The 19,675-nt window shown below is 42.6% G+C and overlaps 1 protein-coding gene across 1 annotated transcript; it reads right to left on the bottom strand.

The window, feature by feature from the left end:
• Positions 1–7,450: 7,450 nt before the first annotated feature.
• LOC114505762 (germ cell-less protein-like 1) lies at positions 7,451–9,470 on the bottom strand. Its single transcript, XM_028523501.2, has one exon. The coding sequence runs from the start codon at positions 9,389–9,391 to the stop codon at positions 7,895–7,897; it is 1,497 nt and encodes a 498-aa protein (XP_028379302.1). The 5' UTR covers positions 9,392–9,470; the 3' UTR covers positions 7,451–7,894.
• Between the last annotated feature and the right edge of the window lie 10,205 nt (positions 9,471–19,675).

The raw sequence follows: 19,675 nt of genomic DNA, 5'->3' as shown, positions 1-19,675 counted from the left end.
TCACTGGTTCCATTCCCAGTCAGGGTACATGCTTCGGTTGCAGGCCAGGTTCCCCGGTGCAGGGACCGTAAGAGGCAGCCACACATTGATGTTCCTCTCTCTCTCTTTCTCCCTCCCTTCCCCTCTGTCTAAAAATAAGTAAATAAAATCTTTTAAAAATGTTAAAAAAGAAGGTCTATGTATAGCAGTTCCTTTTACTTTGTATGGCATGCCTTGCCATCAAGAAAAACTGCTAGCCAAGCTAAAAGGCAAAAAACACAATTTAGACGGCACGAGCAAGCATCAGAACCAGACGTGGCAGGATGTTGGAATTATTGGACTGGGAATTTAAAACAACTATGGTTAGAAGCTAAGGGCTGTACTTGATAAAGTTGACAGCATGCAAGAACAGATGGGCAATGCAAGCAGATATGGAAATTCTAGGAAAGAATGAAAAAATGCTACAGATGAAAAACATTGTAACACAAATAAAGAATGCCTCTGACTTGCTTATTAGTAGGCTGAACATGGTAGAGGAGAACATATCTGAGCATGCGAGTATCTCCATAAACCTGAAAACCAAACAAATTGGAGAGAACAAACACTGAAAAAGAAGCACAAACTGTTCAAAGACTATGGGTCTACCTCAAAAGGTGCAACATAAGTGGACATGGGATACCAAAAGCAGAAGAAAGCAAGTAACAAGAGAAATATTTGAAAAAACTCGTGACTGAAAATTTCTCGAAATTAATGTCGAATCCCAAACCACAGATTCAGAATCTAGAGAATGTCAAGCAGGATAATTGGCCAACATTTCTCTGAAGGAAATCATTTTGAACTACAGAAATCGAAGATAAATGAAATATTCTGAAAGAAGCCAGAGGAAAATACAAATACCTTGCATATGGAGAAACAAAGATAAAAATGGCATCTGACTTCTTATCAGAAAAAAAGTGTCTTAGTCTATTTGTTTTGCTATAACAACGTACCACAGACTAGGTGGTTCAAAAGAAACAACCATTTATTTATCACAGCTCTGAAAGCTGGAAGTCTGAGATCAGGGTTCCAGCATGGTGGGGTGAGATCCCTCTTCTGGGTGGCAGACTTCTCATTCTATCTGCAGTCACATACTAGAATGGGTTAAGAGACTCTCTGGAGAGTCTTTTCTTTAAACAAACAAACAACAACAAAAAAACCCCTAATGCAATTCACGTAGGCTCCGTCCTCATGACCTAATCATCTTCCAAGGACTCACCTCCTACTATGATTACCTTGGGGTTCAGAATTGTACCATAGAGTTTTGGGGTGGGGAGCCCAAGCAATCAGATCATAGTACTGAGCAAGCAAGAAAAGAGTAGAATGAAATATTCAACACGTATAGAGAAGCAAAAGTACCAATCAAGAATTCTGTACTTCATGACATTGTGTTTCAAGAGTGAAAGGGAAATAAATACATTTCCCTCAGACAAAGGAAACAATGAGGGAATTTGTCACCATTAGATCTTTCTTGCAAGTAATGTTATTTATTTCTTAATTTTATTTATATTTAAATTAAATTTATTGGAGTGTCATTGGTTAATAAGATTACATAGGTTTCCACCCTGGCTGGTGTGGCTCAATGGATTGAGTGCCATCCTGTGAACTAAAGGGTCATGGGTTCCACTGCCAGTCAGGGCACATACCTGGGTTGTGGGCCAGGTCCCAGTAGGGGGTGCACGAGCGGCAACCATACACTGATGTTCCTCTCCCTCTCTTTCTCCCTCCCTTCCCCTCTCTCGAGTAATAAATAAATAAATGAACTCATAAAAAAAAAAACAAAGAAATTAAGGAAAACACAAATAAATGGAATCATATACCGTGTTCATGGACTGGAAGAATTAACATCATCAAAATGTCCATAGTACCCAAAGCAATTTATAGATTCAATGCAGTCCTTGTTGAAATACCAATATCGTATTTCACAGACACAGAACAAACACTTCAAAAATTGATATGGAACCATAAACAACCCTGAATACCCGATGTGGCGGATCCTGGCCGGCTGGATCTGTGTATTGTGGCTGCTAGAGAACAAATACAGACGGACTACAGAAGTCCTGTGGAGAAAAAGGGGCGGCATAGCCGCTCTCTGAGAGAGAGAGGGCGGGAGGGCCAGAGCCCTCAATCCCTGCCTGGGCGAGCTTTTATTGCTTCTCTGAGTACATTACATGGAGGGTAGTCCTCATTTACTATGCACAGGTTCACTGCAGGGGACTACCTTTTACAGATAACAAAGGAAAGAGTGTTGCTAATTACTTCAAAGAGAAGGATGTTGCAGATCAGGGGGAAAAGTGGTTGAACTGGACACACTCCATACTTGGGAGGTTTAGCTCAGACTTCAGGAAGTTGCAGTAAGCCCTTGCTGCCTCAATTCAGGGTGAGGGAGTGTTAGCAAAACCAAGTCTCATAGCAGTCTAGGTACAATTCAGGCCTGATTCCCCACAGGAAAACCTATCTGCAGGCGTGGTCCTGTGTGCCGACTTGCACCCCATTGGTTTTCCACGTGAGGGCTGAGCTACATTTCCTCGACACACGAAACGGTTCCCTACAACCCACAGCAGTTTTGAGAAAGAAGAACAAAGTATGAGGGATCACAATATCTGATATCAAACTATATTACAAGGCCACTGTAATCAAAACACTTTGGTACTGTCATAAGAACAGACACACATATCCGTGGAACAAAATAGAGAGTCCAGAAATATACCCATGTCTCTATGGTCAATTAATATTTGACAAAGGGGGCAGGAGCATAAAATAGAGTGAAAATAGCCTCTACAATGAATCATGTTGGGAGATCTGGACAGCTATAAGCAAAAAAAAAAAAAAAAAAAGAAAAGAAAAAGGAAATTCAATCACCATAAAAGTCCTAGAGGAGAACATAGGCAGGAAAATCTCAGATATTCCATGCAGCAATATTTTCACCAATATGTCCCCTAGAGCAAGGGACAAAAAGGAAAGAATAAACAAATGGGACTTCTTCAAAATAAAAAGTTTCTGCATGGCTAAAGAAAACATCAGCAAAATGAAAAGGAACCCATTGTATGGCAAGATGTATTTGCAAATGATACCTCAGAGTTTGATCTCCAAAATATATAAAGAACTCACAGGCCTCCACTCCAGGAAGACCCCCAATCCAACTAAAAAATGGGCAAATGACCTGAACAGAACTTCTCCAAGGAGGACATACAGAGGACCCAGAGTCATATGAAAGGATGCTCAGCCTCACTAGCCATCAGAGAGATGTGAATTAAAACCACAATGAGATACCACTTCACACTGGTAAGAATGGCCATCATAAACCAATGAACAAACAACAAGTAGTGGGGAGGTTTGGAGCAAAAGGAGCCCTGGTACATTCTTGGTCAGAATGCAGACTGGTGCAGCCACTGTGGAAAACAGTATGGAAATTCCTTAAAAAGTCAAAATGGGACTGCTTCTTGACCTGGCAATTGCACTGCTGGGAGTATACCCTAAGAATCCCAAAACAGAAGTTCAAAAGAACCTACGCGCCCCAATGTTCATAGCAGCACAATTGACAATAGCCAAGTGTTGGAAGCGACCTAAGTGCCCATCAGTGAATGAGTGGATCAAAATACTGTGGTACATTTACACAATGGAGTACTACGCGGCAGAAAGAAAGAAGGCGCTCCTACCCTTCGGGACAGCATGGATGGAACTGGAGAGCATTATGCTACGTGAAATAAGCCAGGTGGTGAAAGACAGATACCCTGTGATGTCACCTATAAGTGGAACCTAATCAACAAAACAAACAAGCGAGCAAAATACAACCAGAAACATTGAAATAAAAGAACAAACTGACAGTAACCAGAATGGAAGGGTGAGGGAGATGACGGGGGAAAGAAGGGAAAGGTTCATCAAGGAACATGTATAAAGGACCCATGGACAACGCCAAAGGGGGGTGGGAAAGTGGTGGGGCGAACCTTTGAGCGTGGGAGGTGGGGGTGGGTGGGGCGTGGGAAAGAGGCGGGGCGAAAATGGAGACAACTGTACTTGAAGAACAGTAAAAAAAAAAAGAAAAAGAAAAAGAAAAAAAATCGCAGCCCTGGCTGGTGTGGTTCAGTGGATTGAGCACCTGCTCGTAAACTGAAGGGTCACTAGTTTGATTCCCATTCAGGGCACATGCTTGGGTTGCGGACCAGGTCCCCAGTTGGGGGCACGCAAGAGGCAACCACACATTGATGTTTCTCTCCCTGTCTTTCTCCCTTACCCTCTCTCTAAAAATAAATAAATAAAATCTGTGTTTATTTTTAGAGAAGGGAAGGGAGGGAGAAAGAGAAGGAGAGAAACACCAGTGTGTGGTTGCTCTCACACGCCCCCTACTGGGGGCTGGGCCTGCAACCCAGGCATGTGTCCTGATGGGGAATGGAACTGACGACTCTTCGGTTCGCAGGCCGGTGCTCAATCCACGGAGCCCCACCAGCCAGGGTGAAATCTGTATAACTTTTAAATAAACAATTCATTTCCTTTTCACCTAACTCAGGCATTGGGAGTTACGTTTTCAGCGATGGGCAGAAGAGCCCCAAATCTGTTTCAGAGCTGCATAGCCCGACGTTTTGTTACACTTTGACATTCCAAAGCGTATGTTATCACAGATGCAAAAAGACAATAGACAGACTCAAAATTAAGGTAAAGATTGACTTTTGTCGAGGAAGATTCTGGCCTAGGACATGACTACCCACCATGAACTGCTTTTAGTTAAAAACTTCCATTTCAGATGATGCTATGTGGTTACTTTGTTCTCCGAGTTTGTAAGGTGGCCATGCAGGCCTCCCTGAGCTTGTCAGGTTTAGTATGTGGCCCCTTTTTGTTCACAATTCTGAACCTGGCAACACTGAAGCTAGGTTTCTTCAGTGCCTCAGTGCCTGGAGGTGACTGTCGGAGGTGACTGTGGAGATTGCTCTCCATTGCCAAGGACTACCTGTCACCCTAAATACTTCTTATACCTGCCTTAGGGTACTTATTTTAAGCATGTCCACTGCTTTCATCTTTTGACACGTGGATCAGTGGTTTTCTTGGAAGAGAAAGAGAAGCATCCGTGTGTGAGAGAAACATTGATCAGCTGCACGCCCCCAACTGAGGACCTGGCCCACAACCCAGCCCTGTGCCCTGACCAGGAATGGAACTGATGGGAGACACAAAAGTTGAAAAATATTAGTTTGAGGTAATAGCCCATACACTTAGTAGTTATTGTATATAAAACACTAGTGTTCCAGGAACTGAAGGGTATGACCCACCCTGACTCCAGGAGACCACAAGCAGTTCTACCTTGTGCCCCAGGAGGACTGCAAGCAGTCAAGATGGTATCTGAGTCATTGTATGAGACATCCACCACCTAGGACACATAGAAGACCACCTCCCAGGACACAGAGAAATACCACAGCCCAGTACACAGATAAGGAATCACATGTCAACAGATGAAAGAATTCTGCAGCTTTTTATGTGATTAACCTTCTCCCTGAATTCCAAACTCCTTACCTATACTTTTCTGCTCCGTATAAGAAAGGTCCATTTGAAATGGAATGTAAGACAGTCTGTTAGGGAACATAACCCAACATCTTCTCAGATTGATGGCCATCTGAATAAAGTACCCATAAAGATTCAATAAATAAATAAATAAATAAATAAATAAATAAATAAATAAAATCTTAAAAAAAAAAAGAAGTAGAATTGCCCATGGTTTCCCAATAATCTGTGGCACCCTCCCATCAACTGCCTGTTTGTTTAATAGATACTACTGCCACTCATTCCTAAAGTTTCGACTTACTTTTACACATGAACAAAGGAGTTAACAATAGCATTAGAAATACATCATTGGCATGCCTCTTATTTTTCCAGAATAACTCAGGATCATTGCTTTATGAACTCTGCTGAAACCAAAACATCAGTAAGCCTGTAAATAATTTAGGTCATATCTCAGCCCTCTTGGTTTCCATCTGAGCCTTCAATGGACTCTTGTTCAGTTCCCTATAAGTGAACTCGTAATTAGTGTTCCACTTCTCATGATTGGTTTTCTGGACAGATTGAACTCTGTGCATGCCAAAAGTTAATCCTCAACCTCAGGAGATATCGACTGACAGATGCACTCACTTGCCTAGAGAGACTGTAAAATACGTATATCTCAAAATTTTGCAGGTTCCACACCATCTCCTTAATCTCTGGAGTAGAGAAACAATTGAAAAAGAAATGGAAAAAGAAGACAAGTTAGGTAAAATTTACCTTTTCAATCCAAACACATTTCAAATATATGTCATTAATATTCTTGATGCAGCCCTGGCTGGTGTGGCTCAGTGGATTGAGTGCTGGCCTGCGAACCAAAGGGTCCCTGGTTCGATTCCCAGTCAGGGCACCCGCCTGTGTTGCTGACCAGGTCCTCAGTGTGGGATGCACGAGAGGCGACCGCACATTGATGTTTCTTTCCCTCTGTTTCTCCCTCCTTTCCCTTCTCTCTAAAAATAAATAAATAAAATCTTTAAAAAATAATCATGATGTAAGTTATTGTGAAATCCTTACAGTTTTTGAGAACACGAGGGCCTTGAAAATAAAGATGGAAAAATGGCTGTGGTAAGCGCATTAAAATAAATTGCTCTTGACTGCATGCTTGGTGCTCAGTTAGTACGTGATATAATTGAAATACATGTTCCTAGAAAGAGACAATCATCGAAACCAACATACGCAGCATTGAAGATGCTCTAAAATCTTTGAAAGTTTTACCAGTTACTGGATAGATCGACCCTCTCTTCCTACATCGGGGACTGTTTGGAAGACATAATTTTAAAAGGATAATGTTGTTTATCCTATTGGTTTTCTATTTTGAAATAAATGCCACCTTAAATCCTCTGCAGTCAAGCACAACGAACTCTGGCAAAATGAAAAGTAAACCAAATATAAGTACAAATAAAACAGAAAGATACTTTGAAATTATTCATATCTGGGTATCCGTAGGAATAACTCATTTTTATGGAACTAGATTTTAGTTTGCAGTGCCTATTCAGCCATTTAAAAATTTATTTTCCTTTGGTCTTTGCAAGTAATACAAACATTTATTTACATGTATTCATATATCGTCTATAAAACTGCATCTAACCCTATGATGTATTTATATGTGTTGTGATATAATTATAATTATATATATTTTATAATTCACATTTTCTGATGTACATGTTGATATACCATATAATAATACATACTATCGATACTATATAATGATATAATATGTATATATATTCTTTAATCCATTTTTGCACTCTTTAAGTGTGGAAGATACACACAGTTTTTTTCCAGATCAATAGTCAACAATACAAGGTCTCCAAACCCTAGGGTAAATGGGCCATGTGGCAAATTAGTTGTAAAACAGCACTACATTATACAGCAAGTACGTAATGTTATAAAACCTGAGATGGTCTGGCTATTTAAAACTGTGCGTGATTGACTCTTCTCGTGTAATATTGCCGCAGTCAAAGCCACATTTGCACAACAATTTTGGCAAGGAAGAGAATTCTTTATTTTGTCTCAGTGTTAGCGTAAAATTTATCTAACCAGTTAGCTTATTTTGATTCCTTTGACATGTAGTCTCATTTCTGTTTGGAGCTGTCTGTTGATGACAAATGAAAACCAAGAAATGCCAACAGCAATCGCTAGTTGGTTTTACAGGTATTTTCTTGAAGTGAAATGTTTTATTCTTAAGTCCATAGAAACAAAACGAAGATAGTCATTTATGATAGTTTTTACATTTTGAAAGATTTCATTTCTTGTTACTCGTCATCTTTATTGTGTTTAAGAGGAGGGCCACTAAATGACGTGAATCGTCAGAAGTTTTCAAAATGCTAATATATCCTAATTGGCAAGACCAGTTTCATGGGTTTTCTAAGGATATAAACAGGAAGTTACAGAATATGTATAAAGGGAATCTCAGAGCTCTGCTATCCAGCTTCATTACCACTTGTTCTTCGTCCTTTTGAAAGGTAAGGATTTTATATCCAGTTGTTTTGTGGAAACTTATCTTTCCACTGGAATTGAAATGTACCAAAGTTAGTCGGAATGCAACATTTCTTAGAGATCGTGAACAATCTGGGGCGTCACATGGCTGAGGGAGAGTATTTTGCTTGAAAAGGACGTAATGGCTGGTGAAGATGACATGTAAAGGAAAGCCAAAATTGAAGCCTGACCACTTCCAGGAGTACTTTCCATCCCTGACAATCATTTTACCGCATCGCATGCTATATTCTTCAAGTTCTTGTCCATTGATGTATCGGGGCCCAATTTCCCTGCACTGTTGTGCTCTAAGCAAGGCAAACCATTGCTGTTTATACACATGTGATAACCATTCTGAAGGTATCACAGCATCTCGCTCAATAACTCTTGTGGAGGCCAGGTCACAGATGATATGCTGGAACCTCAAGTTTTTAAAAACCGACTGAAATGCTCTGCCTCGTTTGGTTTCAAGGAAGGCGATGCAGCCAGAACATTCTCTGTGCCTGGAAAACCAGTTGTTCGCATGAACTACGAGCTCTCTTATGGATCCCTTCCAAGCTGGGTTAAGACGAAGGAACATCCACTCTTTAAGTGTGGTGTACACATCTATTTCCTTTTGCATTACTAATAAATTAGAAGAAGAAACGAGCAGATTCATGAGATCTATTCTGAGTCCTTTGTAAAGCTCAACACTTGGATGTGTCATCAAATTGTGGAGAAGCCATTCAAAGCACCCCGTCTTCACAGAATCCAAACCATAGGTTTCTGCTGCTGCGTAATAGCCACACACAGTTTTCGCGTCAATTGTGTCCTCCATGGTCTGCTCACATTGCCGAATTAAGTCCTCTACTTGAAGCAGGTGTGCTGTTGCCAAAACTCCTAGAACTTGCAGGGGCTCCCTTATGACATATTGGTCCCTGTACAACGAGCCTAGTACAAAGTGTAGGGATTCCGCATCTATATTCTGGTCATTAATCTGCAGCTCAATAATATCGTCGTGAGAGCCTTCCCAAGAACCTCCAAACCTCATAGCAAAGTAGCCCGACTGACATAAAAACTTTTTGTGTAAGCGCCATACTTTCCCCAGAGCACGGATTTTAATGTCACTGGTTTCCCCACTCAAAAATAAAGTTTGGTAAGCACATTCAGATGCGATCTTAACTTTCTTACCATGGTTTGGTGTGACGGCGTGCCGTAGCTCCTGGTCCAGATCTAGAGACCTGGGGCTGTCCTCAGACTCTGGCCCCGTGGACGGCCTGCTCCGCTTGCGTTTACGGTGGCCAGTGACATAGCTGGGGCCTGCTTGGGCTTCTGACTGATGCGGATCAGCTAGGGCTGATTCTCTCCATGTCAGGATCCGACTGCCCACGGACCCCATAGATGAAGACTCTTAGAGCCCCCAAGAAGACTGTTGAAGAGACTTAGTTGCCATGGCGTTGCTGGGTCCTGACACCTCCGCCTAGGCCCTGTTCTCACTGGGACCCTATGACACAGTCCCACACGTCACAGAGGAGGCCCGGCATTCTTCATCGTTCGCCCCGCCCCTCAACCCCTTTGGCCCCGCCCCCTGCCTTCAGTCCCCCTTGGAGCCTGGCCCCTTGCCTGAGCCCCAGCCGCAGGTTTTCCCTGAGAATGTTTCCCTAGGAGGGAAATGACAGAACCAAAGTCTTTTGGATCCGAGGGTTAAGTATTGCAACACATTCACACACTCCCAGTACCAGCGTATGAGGGAATGCGGTGTCCGCAGTACTGCATATAATCATTTACCCACAACTTGTAGCAATTTAAAAGGTGCACAGTGGTATCTCATTTTATCTGTCTTTGATTACTAGAAGTGCGGGGAGAGATTTAAAAAATTTCCAGTAAGCTACATCTTTATAGTCTTTGCAGACTTCTGAAAGGTTTACATATGTTTTCTCCTCGTGGATTGCTACAAGCATCTTTCAACAACTTTCAATTGCCATTTACTTTTTATGGAGTTCTTGTCTGTAAACATGTTCATTTTTTGAAAGATTTCATGTATTTAGTTTTAGAGAGAGGGGAAGGGAAGGAGAAAGAGAAGGAGAGAAACACACATCAATGTGTGGTTGCCTCTTGAGCTCCCCCCCTACTGGAGACCTGGCCTGCAACCAAGGCCTGTGCCGGGAATGGGAATGGAACCAGCGACCCTTTGGTTCACAGCCCATGCTCAATCCACTGAGCCACGCCGCCAGCCAGGGCCAATATGTTCATTTTTAAGAAGCCGGATCAGATTTTCCAAATATCGGTTTTTGCATCTGTGCTTAGAAAGCCTTTCCTTATCTGCAGTTAGATAAATACTGTTCTGTATTTCCTTGCTGAAATTCCAGGGTATTATTTAATCCCTTTTAACTTGTAAATATTAAAGTTTAAAGCATTTGGGAACTCTCATCATTTCAAGTGACAGAATCAATATACAAACGAGAATGTACTTTATAGGACAAATTTTGACAAGTAGGAAAGCACACATACATGTGTAGGTACGCACAGGGAAGCTACTGAAAGTAGTAGACAAGATTCCACCATACATGACCTTTGGATATTGTTATTACGGGTAGTATCAGAATGAAGCCCACACACCAAGTACAGTGGGGCCTGTGTGCAGTGAGTGACAGGCTACGTGACATTCTCCATCCTTCTCAGCTGCAGATTGTGTGGGTCTTGCTTCCTCTTCATGCAGTGCCAGCTCCCTTACTTCAGCCCAAAGTAAGACAATTCCTTTCCCTTCCAAAGAGTAGGAGTGATAAGTTTGGACAAAGACAATGAATTGTCCCAGAGTATTTTTCCAGAATGACTTTTGTCTGCCTCAGTCACTATCAGAACCCCAGCTTTGGAGAAGACCTCAGAAGAGATGTGCTGAAACCATCGGGCCTGAGGTCTACTGTCAGGACTTATCCTCTGAATCAAGAAGTTGTCAGGATCAACTTTGGAGGCCCTTTCCAGAGAGGACAAATGCATAAATTAGTTTTCAACGCAAGGAAGATGAAGTTCCCCTGTCTTTGATACAGGGGCAAACCCTTAGAGTGACTGCTCCCCCCAGACAGCCGATGCCTGGGAACTGGGGCGTGACAGTCTTGCTTCTGAGCCTCGCACCACTTACAGCCAGGAAAAGCTTTCATTTTTAGGGTCCAGCTGCTGGAAGGAACCAAGAAAACACAAAGAGGCTTCCAGCAATATCCCTTTGGAAATTGTCCCTTGGTCAAGTGTCTTAACTTCCTGAGCATAGCAGTGATCATTTAGTAGATCTGAAGAATCTAGAAGCCAGCAGGGAAAAGGCAAGTGTTTTTTCCAGTTATGTTAAGATGTAGTTGACATAAACATGGTATAAGTGTAGGGTGTACAGAATAATGACTTAACAGACACATATTGCAAAATGATTACTACGGGTAAGTTGAGTTAGCATCCATCACCTCTTACAGTCACTGCTTTTTTCCTTGTGATGAGAACTTTTAAGAGTTACATTCTTAGCCACTTTCAAATGTACCATGCAGCAGTGTTAACTACAGTCATCATGTTGTGCGTTACATTCCCAGCACTTATTTATCTTAGAACTGGAAGTCAAAAGGTACCAACTCCCATTACAAGGCAAGTAGTTTTGATGGGTTTCAATAAAACACATCATGGCATAAAGCCCAACAGACTCAGAACTGAAAACTAATTCCAAATGCCATATGATCCCACTCATATGTGGAATCCACTGAAGAAAATTAGCTGACGGACAAAATAAGTAGAGGCACGGGTGCATGGAACAGACTGACAGATGTCAGAGGGAGGGTGAGTAGGGGGGACTGGAAGGGATTCGCTAAAGAACACATGTGCATATGTGAGCATCCCAGGGACACAGACAACAATGTGGGGAAGGCCAAGGGGGCTGTGGGCTGTGTAGAGGGGCCCAAAGGGGGGAAGATGTGGACATCTGTAATAGTGTTAACAATAAAAACAAGAAAGAAAACTAATTCCATCACTACCCAGCAGTGAAGTTTGAGCAAGTGTGTTAAGCCCTCGGTTTACTCGCCTTGTGAAGATCAGCTATCTTTAAACTACTAATTGGTAGGTGGCAAAACTTCCCTTTTTTTAGCAATACCTTACAAGGTTACAATATTCCCACAATCTGTGCAATGTTACAATGTCATCCAGCCCCGATGATGTTTCAGATCTAGAGTAGTGTGGTTAAGGGAAAAGATTCCTATTACTAGTATTTTATAAATGTGGAAGCCAGAGAGTAATGGCCAAGAGGCAGATGTGCTGTTGACATAGGGGGACAAGGGGGGACGTCATAACCCAGAATTCAGAAACAAGGGGAGTTAGGTTGCTCTCTAAGGTTATGCTACAATATCAGAGCAGAGATATCTAAAGTTATTTTCAGGAATAAGACTACTTCCCCCATCTGTAAAACATCTAGTTTTGACTAAAGGTATTATAAAAGCTACAGACAGCCCTGGCTGGTGTGGCTCAGTGGATTGAGCACCGGCCTGCGAACCAAAGGGTCTCAGGTTCAATTTCCAGTGAGAGCACATGCCTGGGTCGTGGGCCAGGTCCCCAGTAGGGTTGTGCGAGAGGCAACCACACAATGGTGTTTCTCTCCCTCTCTTTCTCCCTCCCTTCCCCTCTCTAAAAGCATAAATAAATAAAATCTTTAACAAAAAAGCTACAGATAGAATTTGTCAGTCTGATGGAGGACGGTTGGTCACTCCTGGAATACAACCTGGCTAATACTCGACCAAGCATTTTCAAGGGACGAGTAAACATAGGCCTAGGGATGTTGAATTTTTGTACTTTCAGTGGTTAAGCTTTTTGGCCTGCTGCCATCAGACACGTTAAACGACATGTGAACCAGATGTTAGCTCTCCCCACCCTCATCCGTTTCTGTGTTACCACATGTGACCGAGTGTTTTTACTGTTGTCAGCCTGACTGTAGAAATGAACTCTCCTTCATATATGCACACATACCCCACAACACATTTTCTCACATGAGCGCCCTGTTTTGTGCAGTGGACAATGGGGTTGACGCCCCCATGTCCATGTCACTGCAGAGTCATTCACTGAAGCAAGTCAAGGTAATGCCATTCTTACTGTCAGTGACTAGTGCATGTCCGAATGACATTTAAAATGTTTTGTAGACGTTACCATGTTTCCACATCTTAAAAAGCCATTTGGCTGCCTCTCACGGGAAAACTGATCAATCCAGGGCCTATGCCTGACCCTCGTTCCCCAGGACAATATCCCTCTGCCTTAATCAATCCCAGAGCCAGGTGTCGGGCAAGTAAGGACCACCCCTATAACACAAAGCCCACAGAAACTATTCAAACTAGCCAGTCCCAAGCTGTGTACTTTCCTACAGGGAGCCGGTCCATGCGGCAGTGGCGAACGGAGCTCAGCCCTGGTTTGGAAAACCAACAGGCACACCGCAGCTCACGGGACCCACGCCCATGGATAGGTTCTCCCATGGGGAACCAGGCCTGCATTATACCTAGGCTGCTTTGAGGCTTGCTTTGGCTAAAACTCTCTCACCCCGAACGGAGGCGGCAAATGTTTACTGCATATCTTTAAAGTAGCTTCCTAAAGTCTGTGCTAATCCTCCCAAGGATGGAGTGTAACCAGTTTGACCGCCCTTCCCCCTGCATTTGTAACATCCTTTTCTTTGTTATCTGTAAGAAGTAAACAGCAGCATCCTTTTCTGTGCATAATGAGTGGGGACCTTCCTTGATGTGATGCTCCCAGGAAAACAAGAAAAGCCTGTCCAGGCAGGGGTCGGGGCGCTCCCTCACTCAGAGAGTGACCATGCCGTCCACGTTCTCCACAGGACTTCTGCAGTCCCTGTGAATTTGTTGGTCGCATCCACAACACCGCGGACACCCCTGGTCGAAGTCCACATCACTTCACCCTGCCTTTCCTTTTCCCCGAGAAACCCCCATAAAGGCTTTTGGCCTAAGCCTCTCTCCTTGTTCCCTCTGCTTCCTGACCGAAACTTGGAGTTCCTTGCGTGGTCCTGCATGGTGAGCCGTGCCTCTTGTTTCTAGGGGAACTCTGAGTAACATTAAATTTTTCTCCCAACGACATTGAGCCTTCCATGTTGTCACTCAGTCACTTTAACTTAAGTATAACTTAAGACCTGGCACAGAACAGTTCAGGAATGAGTGTGTGACCCATCACTGCCCAATGCGCCGATGGGTGGTATCTCCTTGAGGGGTTACTGCCGGAAAAGTTTCCTTCCCCACGAAAAAGAGAACCAGGAAGACATGGTCCTTTCTGTGCCTGAACATTACCTTACCTGGCCTGGATATGAAGGCTGGATCTGGGACAGCCACTTGGGGACCAGCCTGAAGAGGAGGCTACCACTGTGGATGGCAGAGCATGGAGACAGAGGAGACATGGGCCCTTGATACCATTCCTGATGCACTTTATAACCAACTTGCCTGGACCTCACCCTACCACTGGAATGCCTGGTATACAAGATTATGTTAGTTTGAATCAAAGTGTTGTGTTGTTTAGGGCCAAAAGCATCTTAGCAAATGCAATAAATGACGTAGATTTCTCTGAGGGAGGTAGCTGGTCTCTGGATCATAGGACAGACACTTTGCCACTTACAAGCTGTGTCATCTTGGAGAAAGGACTAATTCTCTCTACGTCTCAGTTTCCTCATCTGTGAAGCGAGGTCAGTACCTGTACTTCCCATTATTGCTCTTGAAAGCTATAAAGAAGGTAATGCATGTCCAGCTCTTGATGACTATTATAAAGGTATTCTGGACACAAAAAACAGCATCAGGTCGGTTGTATATTTGTATCCTCTGTTATTTCCAAGTTTTTACCCTTCTACAGTGTCTCACACATGCAGCAACCCCCTCACCTGGCTCCCAACCCCTCCTTCCATAAGAATAAGGGTACTCTTTTCCATAACTACAGTGTAATTATAAAATTCAGAAACTTCCACAATGACACACTACCAGATATAAATCCCATACTCATATTTTGCCAATTGTCTTCCTGTTGTCCTTTGTATCACCTTTATTGTCCCATCCAAGATCACATATAGCATTGCGATATCACGTGCTTTTAGTCACCTTTAATCTGGAACAGTTTCTCAGCCTTTCCTAGCCTCCGATTCATTGAATTGTTTTAAAGAATATGGGCCCTTTATTTTGTAATGTGTCCATAAATTGGGATTTGTCTGATTCTTTTCCTCCCTCCCTCCCCTCTCCCATTGTATTGACAAAATACAATGTTTTGGTCGATTATGTCTTAATAAAACTGAAAACTTTCTGTCTTTTGTTTCTTTCTTTCTTTCTTTACGAAACCACAGAATTGTAGGCAAAGTTGGACAACAGCACAACAGCCAGGCCAGTGGCTGTGATCTGGTGGCGGAAGTGAGTAGGCGGCCCCCTGGAGCTCTGCTGAGGACATGACTCAGCTTCTCTATTTTTCTCCCTGTGACTTTCAGGAACCCAGTGGGCAATGGGGCTGGCTTCATGGGCATGCAACTATGCACTGAAGAGCCCCCGACTTGTTTTAATGCACTACTCTTGCCATCCCTAAATTATTTTTTAAGAGTTTCATTGTATTGTCTATTGGAAAGTTGCTAAGAGCATAGATCTTACAAGTTCTCATCACCAGAAAAACAATGGTAACTATAGAAGGTGATGGGTGTTAACTTGTAGTGCTTATGCTCATATACCTATATCAATCATTATGTTGTATACCTTAAACTAATACAATGTTTTTGTCAATTGTGTCTTAATAAAACTAAAAACTTTTTCTTAATTTTCAAATTAAAAAACTGACTGCCACAAATGTACATTAAAAGGTGCTTAGTAAATGTTATCACTCTTTCAAATTAAGAAAACTGAAGGTAAAGTTACTTAAAAAGTAAATAAAGATTTTCATTCATTTATTTTTAGACAGGGGGAAGGGAGGGACAAAGAGAGGGAGAGAAACATCACTGTGTGGTTGCCTCTCACACGCCCCCTACTGTGGACCCGGGGCACAACCCAGGCATGTGCCCTGACTGGGAATCGAGCTGGTGGCCCTTTGGTTCACAGGCCAGCCCTCAATCCACTGAGCCACACCAGCCAGGGCTCAAAATTACTAGTAATCTTCAACCTTGCATTTTCATTTTACTAAGACTTTAGTTTGTTTTAGAGCTGTTTTAGGTTCACTGCAAAATGGAGGACCAAGTGCAGAGATTTCCCATATACCCCCTGTCCCCACACATACATAGCCTACCTCTAAGTGGCACATTTTTGGAAGGAACACCAGGGAACTAATGATGTATCTCTCTTGGTGCATTTCCCCAAAAGACATGTGATATTAATTTGTCTTGTTATTGTGCATGTGAATGTTGATCATTTGATTAAGCCCACATGTTTTCCCTTGAAAGTCGACCTTCCCACTCTTGTAATTAGTAAGATTCTACAAGCGATATTTTGAGACTGAAACGGTTTCTCAAGAACTGTTCCCCAAGTTTTTATCCAATGGTTTTAGCATCCATTCATGAGTCATGTCTGAATTAAATATTGTTTGATAGTTGTACGATGATGACTTTCAAAATCTATTGTCATGTAGTTTTGCCTTGTTTTTCTTTTTTTAAAATATATTCTATTGATTATGCTATTATAGTTAACCTAATTTTTACTCCTTTCCCCCCCCTCCATCCAATACCCCCATTCCCTCCAGCAAACCCCCTCTTAGTTCATGTCCATGGGTCATGCATATAAGTTCTTTGACTACTCCATTTTTACACAGTTCTTAACACCACCCCATCTATTTTGTACCTATGAATTTGGGCTTCTGAATTCCTGCGCTTTCCCCCCATTTTCCTCCTCCCCCCTCCCAAATGATAGCCCTCCAAATGATCTCCATATCTATGATTCTTTCTCTGTTCTGCTTGTTTGCTTGTGTGTTATTTAGATTCAATTATTGATAGTTGTGAATTTATTGCCATTTTAATGTTTATCCTGTTGATCTTCTTTTTCTTACGTAAGTCCCTTTAACGTTTCATATAATAAGGGCTTCATGATGATGAACTCCTTTAACTTAACCTTGTCTGGGAAGCACTTTATTTGCCCTTCCATTCTAAATGATAGCGTTGCTGGCTAGAGTAATCTTGGGCGTAGGTCCTTGCCTTTCATCACTTTGAATACTTCTTGCCAGTCCCTTCTAGCCTGCAAGGTTTCTTTTGAGAAAGCACCTGAGTCTTATGGGAACTCCTTTGTAGGTCACTGTCTGCTTTTCTCTTGCTGCTTTTAAGATTCTTTCTTTTTAACCTTTGGCATTTTTAATTATGATGTGTCTTGGTGTGGTCCTCTTTGGGTCCATGTTGTTTGGGACGCTCTGTGCTTCCTGGACTTGCATGTCAGTTTCACTCACCAAATTAGGGCAGTTTCTTTTCATTATTTTCTCAAATAAGTTTTCTTTTTTCAAAAAAGATGGTATTCATTTACTTTTAGGGAGAGGAAGGGAGGGAAACAGAGAGGGAGAGAAACATCAATGTGTGGTTGCTTCTTGTACACCGCCCCCCCCGCTCCGCCACAACTGGGTTCCTAGTCTACAACCCAGGCGTGTGCCATTACTGGGTATTGAACTGGTGACCCTCTGGTTCGCAGGCCGGCACTCAATCCACTGAGCCACACCAGCCAGGGCTCAAATAAGTTTTCAGCCTCTTGCTGTTCCTTTTCTCCTTCTGGCACCCCTATGATTTGGATGTTGGTTGTTTAAAGATACCCCAGAGGTTCCTGAGGCTCTCCTTGTTTTTTTTTTTATAATTCTTTTTTATCCTTGCTATTCTGATTGAATGCTTTTTCCTCCTTTGTGTTCCAAATCGATGATTTGACTCTTGGCTTTATCCTGTCCACTATTGGTTCCCTGTAGAGTTTTCTTTATTTCACTTAATGCAACCTTCATTTCTGCTTGGGTCTTTTTACGGCACTGAAGTACCCAATGAGTTTCTGATGGCTGTTGTTTTGAACTGTGCATATGACTGGTTGCTTATCTCCGTTTCATTTAGTTCGTTTTCTGCAGTTTTTTTCTGTTCTTTCATCGGGGCCATATTTCTTTGCTGCACATTTTGGCAGGCTCCCTGTGTTTGTTTCTGTCAATGAGGTGGAGCTGCTTTGACTCCCTGTCCTAGTGCACCTGTCAAGTTGTATGGGGCAGAGCCTTAGGATATTGCCAGGATGGGACAATCCATGCCACCTCTCTGTGGCTCCGTGTGGAGGAGGGCTTACAGAGGGGACAATACCACCGCCTGGCCTCTGGAGTTTTCCTCGGAGGAAGCTGTCTCCCCACTTGCACTTCACTTTCTCCCCAGATGCCACTGGTGCCCTCCCCACTGTTGCCCTGGTGCTGCATCCCAGAGGGGGGGTGCCTATGGGAATCTTAAGTGTGTTGGAGGCCCTTTAAGAGGACGCAGTTTCTTCCACTGCCCCAACCCCCACTGGTTTTTACAGCCAGAAGTTACAGGGACTTATCTTCCTGGTGCTGGGACCCCTCACTCCGGCGGTGTCCCTCCCATTTTTATCCACCCATGTGGATGTGGGGCCCCCGTTCCCATCTCCACACCTCCCTGCACCACTCCACGCCTCCACGCCTCTACGCATCTCCGCCCCTCCTATGCTTCTGGATGAATTAGGCTTCTTTAACTCCTTGGCTGTTGGACTTCCATACTGCTTGATTTTCTGACAATTCTGGCTGATATTTGTTTTGTAGTGTAGCTTTATTTTTTGCTATAGTTGTGCACAGAGGCGAGGCGTGTTCACCTCCGCCTGCATCTATTGTTATGTATTTCTTTTGTTAAGTATATCTTATTGATTTTTCTATTCCAGTTTTCCCAACTTTTCCCCCTTTGTCCCCTGTTATCATGTATTTCTAACCCTCCACTATTTTATTGTTATATTACACGTAAACATACAATAATTTTATGTGTTACATGCATTCATTTTATTTACATTCATTTATGTCTATAATGTTATATTTAGAACATATATAAACCTATACAACTTTATGTATTTATAAAATATAAACATATATAACTTTATATATAACTCTATTGTGTGATATATTGTTTATTGTTATACATAACAAGCATTAGAAAGTCATTTTGCAACTATCAAACTATATATTACATATATCTACTTCTACCTCAACATCTAGATCCGTATCTACTTTTCCGCACCTCCACTCCCATTTGAGTTACAGTCCATCACTGTTATTCGTGTTGATTTTCAAATTGCCCCACGTTTGGCCAGTGAGAGCCTCTTTAAACTGTTCCTGTGCCATTTTGATATATTCTCCTTCAGCTTTCTGTACTTCATAACTTTCTAGCACAGCAATCTGTTCCAGGCTCATCTTACAGTTTCCCTCTCTCAGTCCTGGAATCAGCTTTTCTCCAAGAAGTTCTGGTTCTTTTTATTGGGACGAGGTATTTGGAAATGACAATCTGGGTGCTCTATTTGATTATTTGTGCCAAGATGGCACTGATTTCTAGACCCTCTTTAGTGGACAGACCTACGACGCAGACTTTTGCTGATAATACTGGAAGAGGGTTTCTTGTTGCGTCTCACCTGCTTCCATACTCCTCTCCAGCACCTCAATGTTCACACGAAGTTACACTGACATGAATTCACTGTGTAGCTGTCATGCCTTGTCTTTG

The sequence above is a fragment of the Phyllostomus discolor genome, chromosome X (genome assembly GCF_004126475.2).
Source record: "Phyllostomus discolor isolate MPI-MPIP mPhyDis1 chromosome X, mPhyDis1.pri.v3, whole genome shotgun sequence".
Classification (NCBI taxonomy): domain Eukaryota; kingdom Metazoa; phylum Chordata; class Mammalia; order Chiroptera; family Phyllostomidae; genus Phyllostomus; species Phyllostomus discolor.
This window is presented reverse-complemented; position numbering and strand designations above follow the sequence as displayed.